The sequence below is a fragment of the Agrilus planipennis genome, unplaced genomic scaffold (assembly GCF_000699045.2).
Source record: "Agrilus planipennis isolate EAB-ADULT unplaced genomic scaffold, Apla_2.0 scaffold62, whole genome shotgun sequence".
Taxonomy (NCBI): domain Eukaryota; kingdom Metazoa; phylum Arthropoda; class Insecta; order Coleoptera; family Buprestidae; genus Agrilus; species Agrilus planipennis.
In genome coordinates, this window is record NW_020438875.1 from 972862 (window position 1) to 985363 (window position 12502).

General features: G+C 34.4%; 1 protein-coding gene across 1 annotated transcript in view; it reads right to left on the reverse strand.

Moving 5' to 3' along the window:
* LOC108734558 (visual system homeobox 2-like) overlaps positions 1 to 12502 on the reverse strand; it is a 154216-nt gene that overhangs the window by 133692 nt on the left and 8022 nt on the right. The window contains exon 2 of the mRNA XM_018466172.1: positions 8295 to 8309. Within this exon, the coding sequence (XP_018321674.1) occupies positions 8295 to 8309 (15 nt within the window). The remainder of the gene's footprint in view (positions 1 to 8294; positions 8310 to 12502) is intronic.

Here is a 12502-nt window from a genome sequence, read left to right on the forward strand (position 1 = left end):
AACTACCCGCAAAATAACTAACACGCCTTAACAATATCTCAATGATGGTGTGGAAATTTCCCTTAATAAAATTACAATTACCCAGATGATGCTCATTTACCGACTAATATTTAGGTAACTTACATTTTCTCTCTCTTTTGTACATTTGCATAGTGCTGCCTGTAATGTAATTATTTAATTTAACATTATGTGTAGTATCTACTAAATCTTAGACATACGATAATCGGCAATGTTGACATTCTTCATCCATGTAGCTGCTGAAATTTTATCGCATTGCGCTATTCGGTAAACACCTGTGTCGCCAATTCACGTACAGGACTGGCTTCGGATTTTAAATTATTGTATTTTTCTCAAAACATCTTTTTTTTATCTGCTGCTGAACTCACTGTGCCTCGATCTATTATTGCATGTAGTTTACAGTCTGCAGAGCTTAGCACTTATTTCTGTTACACCCTGTATACATAGGTACATGTACTGCTTACACCCACATACAATTAAGTAACTCTCCCTTTAATGAATGTTGTCGATATTATTATTTTTAACCCTTAGCTACTTTCATTTCAAAAGATAAACATTTATATTATTAAGATCGTAACCGTGAATGGCTCTTTTAATATTCCAACTATACCATAATATGCTCGATGTCGTGGGTTCAATTGCGAAAATTACGTGAATTCAAACCCATTTACTTTTATTTTTACGATTGATGAATACCATATTCTGCTACGCCCTTATTTTTCGATTTTAATGTGGAAAAAGCGACTCTTGGTAACTTAGCTACGCATACTCATACCTATGCATATATCTCAAATGAAACCCCTTCATTCCTTAAAACCATACGTAATATCCCTAATAAAGCACTTTTCACCCACATTAAAAAATTGTTTTTTAATAACCTATTAAAAGAAGTTAAAATAATTTATAATAAAACCCAACCATTGCTAACCTTAATATTTTTTGATACGTTTATTTATAATGAATTTACATTTACAAAGGTCATCTGCGGCCTCAAAGTTTCACTCACTAACACGATAAAGTGAATATATACTGTTGTTTTTTTTTTTTTGGAAAATTAAACCAACTGATTTTTAAAATAACCCAACATAAGTAATTGATTAAGACGTATCAAAAAAAAAAACTCGGCCACAATACTAAGTGATACAAGAAAATAATATGGAATATCCAAATAGAAGCAGTGCATCGCCCTCCAGTGGGTATTTACTGATACTGAGATACTGCAGGCATTAGACAAGGTATTTCAACTTACACATACGTGATAGACACGTAAACCAATTAATAAAAACATTGATGTTCTTGATTAATTTAATCATCAAACTCCCGCATGAGGATTGCAATTTCGGTTTTGTATTAGATGAGGCGTTGATGAGATCCAGTAGATCGAAATATCGATCCACGGCTAATAGTGTCGGTAAATTTCTATCTAAAAATTTAAACCTTATTAATCAAATTGATTATAAATCTGTGGAATTCAACTATTTAGTAGAAACACTGTTACCAAAAAACTTAATACTCGTTTTGTTATCCTCAATTTGTAACTGATATACTTTAGATGTTTATTCATGTCATGTTGTTAAAAATTAAAATTAATATGTGCCGATTAATTGGCTGAAATATTTATTTTTATCCTACACAAGTGTGCGGTTACTGGTTCTAAAATATTAATATTAATTCCATTCTGTATTTACTAGTCATAATATAAAGGATTTAAAACGATTTTAAAGTTCGATAAGCTATTATCTGTTATGTATCTGTTACCGGAAATGTACGAAATCTGTATTGTATACAATTCCTAGGAAATGTATATAATTCCTAAAATCGCCTGAAAATGTGTGAAACAAATTATATTAAATATATTTCCTAGGAAATCTATACATTTACTAAATAGCAATCAGAAGTGTATTACAGGTAATACTAAATATCCATTAGCGACGTCATTGTTTGGTTAGGGAAATTTATGACAATGCCCCTGTATACAATCTTAGTTTTTATACATTTCCGGTATTATATCTATACCGATGACCTGTATATGAATTCCCTTCTATTTAATTAGGTACCTTATCCGTAAATTCGGAAAATTTAACAAAAGTAAGTAGTACGTGATGTGTTTTAATATCGGATATCTCAGTGACGAAATTAATTTAGAAAATCAATTTGTTGGCGAACGTGTTGTCTTGCTATCGCTCTGAGTTTCCGAATAAGGTGTCTCGAAATACCAGCGCATCTTTCTCTATTTTTCTGGGGTAAACGAGTGAAGATAATGAAGTTATTTGGAAGGAGAATAGTGCAACTTAATTATGTCAAAAACGCGAGGAATTTCAGCTCCTTAATTAAATGCACTTTTCCGGCTTTTCCTCCTTTCGAGGGAGATGAATAAGTTTAATTAAAGTGCTGTGTTTTATTGTGCCCTCGCTGCATCCTAAAAGCGGCTTAATGACTTAAGTTCCTTCCAGGAATTCAAACAAGACCTATATTAAGACATTTGTCCCTTAATGTACTGAATTTAACTGACACACTATACTATCATGTATAACTTCAATTATTACATCCAACCGTATTTTAATGTTTTGCGTGGTATTTTCTACAAACCATAAATAAATAATGCATATCATTAGCGTACAATAACAGTTTTCGTAAACTAATGAATTGAACCTATCGGAAATGCAACGACTATAACTAATGCCCATAAAAAAAGTTTGGTCAATTTGAAGCGTATAAAAAATTTAACTAGAGTATAAATTTGTAAATTGAGCTAATCTTCGTATTTCCCCAAAACTACAACATCCTACATCCTTAACTTTTAGCGAACACTCTACTCTACCTCTACTTCTCTTAACTCCTGTTTCTACTTCTAATATGTCTCTGACTAGATCTTCATGCCTGAAAAAGTATCCCACCAACCTATTTCGCCTATTTCTTATTGACTTCCATAGAGCCCTCTGTTCTCTTTTTCTTTCTAATTCCTCTTCATTTCTAACCTTCTCTACATTCGCCTATAACACCACATTTCGAACACTTCTAACTTTTTCTTTTCCGCCGCGCCCACTGTCCATGTTTCTCACCCTTACAGCGCCGTGCTCCAAACATATAGGTACCTTTAACTATCTTTTTAGAATTTCTAAATTAGTCGTTCGCGAGCATAGAAGTGATTTCTTTTTATTGAAGGTGACCCGACATAGCGCTATCTTCAGCTTTATATCCATACTACTCCTTCCATCCTGACGTATCTGACTTCCTAGATACTTGAAATCAGCCAATTCTAATCTTTCGTCTCCTATATTTATATTCGCTCTTTCCCTACGTTTCCTTTCCTTGCATACCAGTATTTTTATTTAATTTTATTTATTTTCATACTACACTGTTTTACTATTAATTTGTTAATACAGCAACGCTTCGTGTTATGGTTTTAAAATTAGCGTAGCTGAATAAGGAGTGTTTATCATCTTTCTCTAATTTTAATGTGAATTTGATAGAAGGGTGAAATAAGCAACATATGTTTAAGCCTTATTCAGTCAGTCAAGATAAGACTACATGGTCCATCCTATTACTTGTTTATAGAACTTGTCTCTAATTTGAACAAAACCTGAACCCACGTAAAATTGTAAAAGTTCGTCAAATTATTTAAAAGTGAGTGATATAGTGGAAGGCTTAGTGTCCAAAATGTCTTCAGAACTTTGTCAATTCTGGTATACAAAACAGTTCCAGATTATTTTTGTGCTGTTTTCGCCGGAGGAAGTACCATGGGGTCAGACGTTCCAAGATAAGTTTCCTAGAGATTTTCCGATCTAATTTATCGATTCTCCGAAATGTCGGTGTTAGTTTCAGCTCTGATTATTTTGTTTAAACACTATTTTGTGTCCCCTAAGGCCCAACTCTGTACAAATCTGAAACAGTTGGCAGGACATATTGAGGGAGAATAATTAGACGAGGAATTGCTATGAGGATAATACAAGGACAAGGTAGGAAACGAAATAAGACTATATAAGAGGTTAGATAGAGAAAAACTTGAGGTTAGGACATAGGACGGAAATGGTGTCAACACTAGTCAATATAACCCTTTCAACATTGTTGGGATAGACTCCATATCTTCTATTTTACCCATTCAGAGATTGAGCTTTTAAGAATGTCGATACAGGTTTTTAATTAATTATATCAAAGAGCATTAAGTCCAAGTTTCAAGTAAATCTGACCACAAACAAGAGTCTTCCATACAAACTATGTCATCTCTCTTCCTTCCCTCAGGGGCTGAATTTCGAAAAATCCTTCCTCATTCTTTATCAAGAAGACCTCTGTGTAAAATTTCACTTATCCATTAAAGAAAACCTAATAAATTTACTTTTTCATATCATGAATATTCAGCAGTTCCTGTTTTCTTTTTAGACACCATAAAAAAATTGCCGTCACGTTCCCTTTTCTTCCATTAGCAAAGCGATTACTTTTCCATAGGCGGTGCGATAATGTCCTGATCAAAAATTTAAAGCTCGTAGGCATGCCGTTCATCCAGAAAACGAACTGGGTTCATAAAAGCGAAACGAATAGCAAGAAAACATCACAAGGGAAAGAGCGAGCGAGATGGTGTTAATAAGCCACTGTTCCGTTGTCGAATGCATACCTGTGTGGAGGTTGCTTCGTGTATACATACGTAGACATGTGTTTGTGAGCGATTTTACATTTGGTAGTTTATGTTGGCTTGCTAACAGAAAAGAGAAGCTCAAACAAGCACGAAAGACAAGGGGTAGGTACCAACATATATTACACATACATTCCTGCAACACGTCATATAACACAGGAGACCCCGTGATGAGGTGTACTAGCGGGAGAGCATTGTGAACTTGTCACCAGCGTCTGCTGATCGGTTCGCGTCTGGAGGAAATCAGGCGAATTTGAACAGGAATTTGTCCCCGTTTAATATCGATTTAATTGATTTCCATAAATTGGCCGCTTATCTATAACCTAGCCATTGTTACTCCGATACGGTGAATCCAAGGAAGAGTGCTTTACGTGTGCGGTTTTTATTTAGGATAAAAAATACAACTAACATAAATATTTTTATCAATGTATTTCTCGACATGAAAACAAATTTATTATTTTATTTGTTTAATTTACAATATTCTCATGAGCGTTTTATTTATGTTGTGAATTTATCAAAAACTATTAAACGAAAGCTATTCACAACACAGTTTAGGTAATGCTACAGAATGCAGACTGAAATCGAATAATTATACTTCCTGATTTTTCCTTGATTTCCTTAATCATCATCATAAGGTCGTCAGTCCTAAGACTGGTTGGTTTTTCCTATCCTGAGCTAAACTTTGCATTTCCCTAAAACTAGAACATCCCACATCCTTAACTATTTGTGAACAGTAATCTAATTCAGGTCTATCTCTACTCCTCTTAACACCTATTTCTGCCTCTAATATTTTTTTGAATAGATCTTCATACCTGAGAAGGTGTCCCTATCAACCTATCTCGCCTATTTTTGATTGACTTCCATACAGTATTCTGTTCTCCTTTTATTTCTAATACCTCTTCATTTCTAACTTTCTCTATCTCATCATTCGCCTGTAAGACCACATTTGGAACGCTTCTAACCGTCCATATTTCGCACCTGCTGCGCTCCAAACATACACCTTTGACAATGTTTTTCGAATTTCTAAAGTAACCGTTCGCGAACATAGAAGTGAATTCTTTTTATTGAAGGCGACTCGACCCTGCGGTAATCTTTACTTTATATCTGACTAATTTTTCGTCTCCTATCTTCTAATAGTCGTTCTTTCCCTACTTTTTCTACTCTGACTTCCTTGTAAAAAATTAAATCTCCATGGTTTGAAAGAAGTAATTTTTGATTTTTACTTGAAACAGAAAATAGGCAACAATGATTATCCTAAATTTTATTAAATCACAAAGATTACTTTCTAATTTTTCCAGAATTAGTAGTTCAGTTTACATTTCGATCATTGGCCCGACAACAATTTTGGGTTGGACATAACTGGTTTAGATTTTAGGGGTGGCTAATCCTCGGCCCGCGAAATTCATAATAGTTTTATAAAATAGAGTTATTTTATAATGGCCACTGATTTTAGGTATCGTATTTCCAAATAGATCATTTGCGGTGGTCATCACCATGTTTGTACTAAACATATTGTTGTTAGTTGCCATTGGAATTACGTAATATATTATTCTTTCGCAAAATTAACATGAAGAAAGATAATAGTCGTCTTTTCTAAAAAGAAAATGATCACCACCCTGCAATATTTAAAAAATAATCACGTTTGCGTAATAATTCACACTACTTTTATTAGCAGCACACTCCTCAGTCAGAAGGGCACTCATGTGAATGGGCCGCGCGTCACAGTCTGAGTGCACCGATTTTCACAAATCACCCCGTATATTTTCCGTCACCAACTAAATAATAATACCGTTCGAATAGATGCCGACTGCACGACATACATACATGTCTACATACTCAGATGTACGTATGTTGTGGGTACGAAAGCACATACGTACATTACACATGCAAGCAAGTACATGTGTGTGTTCAGCTTGAAAACTAAAAGTGGTCCGTATTCACAGCTCGGTAATTTTGTGGTGTGATGCCTTCGTGTTTTCGATTCATTCTGCTGCTACCCCAGTAGTAGGAACAGCGACAATTGTAAACTGTCCTGAATGCGTAAATTAGACGCCAAAAAATGAACCTCCTGAGCTTTTTTTTTAACGTATTGTGTTCTTATTAAACCGAAGAAGAATATACATACTTACAAACACTTGTTTTTCTAAAAACTACTTCAATACCTATCTAAGGATAATAATCATCCTCAAGCAAATGTGAATTGAAAACAAAAATAATTGTATTGTTTAAGAGCTGATAATCATAAACTTCATGAGTCTGTAAAGGGCTGGAGAGATCTGGTAAAAGGTTCTGTACCATATGCGTGGGACGGGGGTTGAAACCGCAGCAACGTGGTTTTTTATTATTAAAAAAAGTATTCGGTGACTTAGCGTGACTATTTTTGAAAAAATAAAAAAAAATGTGTGTCGCACTGTTATTGGTGCGTAAAGCCCAAAGCGCAATTTTTGAATAGGATTTCATAATAAATTTGGGTTTAACTTTTTCCAGAAAATGTATTATCTTCAAGTGATTCTTTTTCTAGTGAACAATTATGGTTAATCGATTATATTCTGATTAATTTAAATAATCGATTATTTCGATTAATCGATTGTTTCCCTTAACCTAAACTGTATTATTTCGATTAATCGTTTATTACAATTAATAAAATTTCTCATTTACTTAATAGGTATAATTCTATTGTTTCAAAGGAACTTATTACAATATCAAGGAATTAAAAAGATCATCCCTATAAAAAACGATAAAATACGCCTAGATATATAGGTACTAAAAAAGTTTCCTGGTACAGATTAATTTTTAGTAAAATGCTAATTTGAGTTAAGAAATTATTCTTCAATTACGTTCACATGCTAATCATATACCCATGTCAAGAAGGATAATTTGCAGACAGATTAACAAGTTGCTTGCATAGTCTGTGCGAACCAATCCAAAAAGTAATAGCAGCTACAGAAATTGGCATCAAAATGGAAAAAATATTTTGGAAGAAATTTCACCTTTGCAGTCCTTGGTTCAAATTTTCTCTTGACGATCCTGATACGGTAAACGTTAAGTCATAACTTGTATTCTTATACTTACTGTATGACATGAGTTTAAGCTATCATTTAGTTTTGCACGTTTTTATACATAAGTTTGCTAATCCGTTGAGATTACAAGGGACGACGTGAACTTAAATAAACCATAGACGAGAGGAAGAACGAGTGTGACGCCACCTTCCTACAATGTACACCTCTTCTGTTTCTGCATAAAGAAGCTGTGATCAAACCGTTCCCGGTTCCTTCTTTACTTCAAGGTTGCATTTGATGTTCGGCTTTTCCCGCGATTCTTTCACGAAAGAAAGAAAAAATAACGTAGCGCTTTGATAAGGCCCGTGTCGTCGTGTTTGGGTTTTAAAAGGGAATCCTTTTGAAAGGAGGACAACGGTTTTTGTGAAATCATTAAAGGCAACAACCTTATCTGTTGTATTGCTTATCCTTCGCCTTCCGAGACTCCTGCCTTGCCAAGGATCGAGAACAATGAGATTAATGAAGGAACGAACCTTTTAAGATGAAAAACTGCCAAGAAGATCCAACTCTACTAGTTTCAAATGAATATTAAATGCTTCAAAAAGGATATTTCTAATTTTAAAACAAAGGCGTGGTTCGTTAAGGGCTTGAATGGTATTCATCTTTTTGGTATGGCTTTACGTTATTAAAAACCAATCATATTAATAGTAGGTACCCAATAATTACGTATTTTGATTAAATTTAATTATTCAATGCATAATAATTTCAGCTTTGAGAATAAACAATATTCTTCCTTGGTTTTAGTAAATCCTGAAAATCGAAATCAGTGGTCAGTGGAGGATTTTTTATTTGCTGAATCGTCTATAAGAATAATCGTTTTATCATGTCATGGTTTTTATTCAATCATTTTAGAAAAATAGAAGGAGTTTTATCAGAACATACTCGCAAACCACTGGTATTTAAAGTTTGCACTATTATCACATTCGTAGGTAAAAGTTACTCATTGTGTTTATGTGACACATGGGACTTACATTTTTAAAATTACAATAGTCACAACAAAAATATTTTTGACTCTCATTAGCACACCACAACCAGTAACTTACACTGCTTTCTCATTTATTTTATCATGCTATTGACTTATACTGTTAATATTGGAAATATAGATCTCTTCTAAAGGTAACAGTTTATGTTGATTTAATAATTATGCACTGCAATGTCAGGAGAACTCTTTAACAAGTTGGAATATATGAATTATTCCATTAGAAGATGATTTAGTTTTTCACGACTATCGTCTGAAGAAACTGGATTTCTGGATCCTAGCCGTCTTATTGAAGCAATCCTCATGACGAATCATGGTGACGTCAAAAGTATTCGACGTTTCGTCTCCTACCACAAAGGACATCTTCAGGCCCTTCACGTTGACGGTACGATAAGACACTTTTGAGGTCACCATGATTCTTCAAGGGGATTGCATCAATATGACATACCTAGAACCCAGAAATCCAATTTCTTCAACATTTCCATTACTTTGTTAAAAGTTGTTGTGTATTATCCAATTTACCAACTAATAAATTATGTTAACGATTATTGAACAGTTTCAATTTTTGCAGCGCTTTCAAAAGCCAATCAGTTTCCTACATCAACAATTCTTCAGGTTCAGGTAATTGAGATTGTCGGTAACTTCGCATTTCACATAATAATTTATACACCAACCACTTGCATTTCTTTCGCTTTGTTAACACGTTTTAAAAATAAAAGTAAACGGGCATCTACGACTGTTAATATTTCCGAAGTGTCAGTTTGTCAATTAAATGTCTTATTAAATATTAGTGCCGTCTTTAAACGTTTTAACTTTGTCATTGCGGGCCGCGTCGCGCTCTCACAAAAACGGTCAATTTCTGCATACTTACTGCATGTAATTATATAAGTATATGTATACACACAAACACATAGAAGCACGGTAGCTTAATTAAACGAAAAAAAAAAAATCAAACGCTGTCTTCGAAACAAAGAATTGCGCGAAACGCCTTCGCATCCAGCTCGTTTTCCGTTATAAAGCAATTAGTTAAACTGTGCTGTCCTCGCTTTTAAATAATAAAGAACTGAAAAGACGAGATGAGGCAACAAAAGTAAGCACAGCAAACGTGTGAAATGCTTAAGCCACGGAGCACATGTCTCGTGGTGGACCGGCGGGGACAAGGGAAAGGACCACTTCCTGCACTCAATGCCACCATTTAATTCCATCGGACAACTATAATAATAAGAACGTTGAATAATGCGCCAAATACCTGCACCTTCGCGGCTCTACAGGGTGGCCACAAAACCTGCCCGGTCATAGCTGGTAATTGTCTGACGCTTGCTGTCCACTTGGTATAAATGACACGTAGACACTTGAAATCCTAAGAGAATAATTACACCTGTTGGTATGAAAACGAACGAACGTGTGATTAAGAGTATCTGCCTGAAGATCTACCGATTTCTTCTTATTATTATATATTTATTATTATCGTAACACAATTCTGGTTCTTTTTTCTTCTCATTCTGGTCCGTAGGTAGGTAAGTGTCTTGTTTGCATCATGCGCGGTGGCGTTTGGATGCTTTCTATGCAGAGCGAAAAAAAAATGTTGTTGTCTTCACGACTGATCGGTAGGCACTCGTTAATTGGAGAGCAATACACGCCTTCCTCATTTCAAAATATTTCGCTGCGTAAACTTAATTGGTCGTTAACAATGTCACTTAGCTCTTTATGCAATGACAACATTTAAATCTAATAAAAATAAGGTTTCGTGCATAATTGGCCAAATTAATATAACGAATTAAGCCAACTTGTCAAGCATTTTAATGAAAACAGCATGAGCAATATCAACTCATCCTAACTAATATTACAAACGCGAATGTGAGATTTTGAGAGTTTGTTTTCTACCATTTCGCGTCATAGTTACTCAACCAGTCATTGGTAGGGGTTCAGAAAAGGACATAGGGTACCTTTTATCTAAAAAAATACTGTTATCGAGGGATATAAAAATGAATTATATTAGTTATATATGATCTTTCATGATCTTTGACACGTATTTAGGACATCATCGCGAATGAAACCGCGGTAAAATTTTCGGATATAATTACTGAGAGGATGATGGGTATTAATATTTATGAGTTGGGGTCAATGTTGGGATTGTGGACAGTCAGGAAAATGTATTTGTATGACGTTTTGTCAGCTTTATTAAGATTTTGCCAGTCGTCATCACAAGATGACCAAATACTAGTGAAATAGGCACCTCTACTTTCTAACCATTTACGAACACTAATTTAAACTAAGGTTTCTTCTGCCTCTATTTGCTCCTTTTTTTGCTTCTAAAATATCTCTAACTAATATCAGAAGGTATCCTACCTCCTTTTCCTTATTGACTTTCACAGCGCCCACTGTTCTCCTACTTTTGGAACTAACCAGCAACAATCAGCGTTGCCAGATATGAGTGTCATATGGCGAAAAAAGGATGTTCAAATAAAAGAACTTCATTTGGCGCAAATGAGAAGACCCTTATTTCTTTAGTTATTCACGAGTATTTAAAGAAATTTTCAATGTGCATGTAACGTTTGAACAACAAGAGTATGTTATAAATGAAATAAAAATCCCCTTTTCCTTAAGTTGGCTCTATATTTTCTAAATTTCTCTAGCCACACGGACCAAAAATCGCACGTGTTACCTAGTAGACATCTCCCTCCTTGTTACTTGCTGCTTACAGAAAGAGCGAGAGAGCTGACGAGGTAGATTCGATTAGACTGCCATCTGGTAAATATATCCAATAGGGAGTCATTTTAAAAAGTATCGGAAGCTAACCTATTAGTACGAACCAACAGTCCAAAAATTGCCATTTCGAAATATTGGATGCAGATAATAGCTCTTACGGAATGAATATGCTAGATGGTTATCAGTTTGTTTACAAAATACGTTGACCTTTTCATTTCTACCTTTTTGTATCCAAAGCATTTTTTGTAGCACGCCACCTCAAACGCTTTTAGCTTTTTCTTTTTCCAAATCAACCGTTGATGATTTCTTTCTATTAAAAGCTATTCGACCCTGCGTTACTCTTTGCTTTATGACACTACAGCTTTTCCATTCTCTTTCTGGATACTGAAAATTGTCGATTTCTTCTATTTTTTCATATTCAATTTTACATTAGGTCTAACCCTACATATACCTTCCTTACTCCAATATTTTAGATTTATTGCTATATATCAATATATTCTCATTTCAACTGTTCTGTCAACATCGCTTCCATTTTATTTAAGGTTATCCTGAACTCCTCCTTGATAAATGCTAATACTGCTGCATGATCCGCAAATCGAAGCATGCTCATCTGTAGCCCCGAAAATAATCCTATCTTCAATTATATTATATATGCAGATTAAAAATTGGGGATAACTTATTTAACTTCTTTTTTATTATCCACTTCTCCATGTTGATAATTAACGATTAACGTTAAAGCAATATTTACGATTACAAACTGTGCACTAAGTTCACTATTTCCTTCAAATCGAATCCAAATTGTGTTAATTATTAATGTTATAGTTTAAAGAGGCTAAAAGTTACTCGTCCTGAAGTCCTGTAAGACATTCCATTTATAACTCGTTGTGTGAGCTGCCAATTGAATACAATTCTCTACGAGGGTGGATTGATAAGTTTCCGGCCTGACCAAGAAAAACAAGGTTTTTAAAAATTTTTTTTTTTTATTTCTCAACATAATCTCCTCCAAGGCTGATACATTTCTCATAGCGGTGTTCCAGTCTATTAATGCCATCTCTATAGACTGATTCGTCAAGCTCCTCAAAATAACCATTTACAGCTTCGATTACT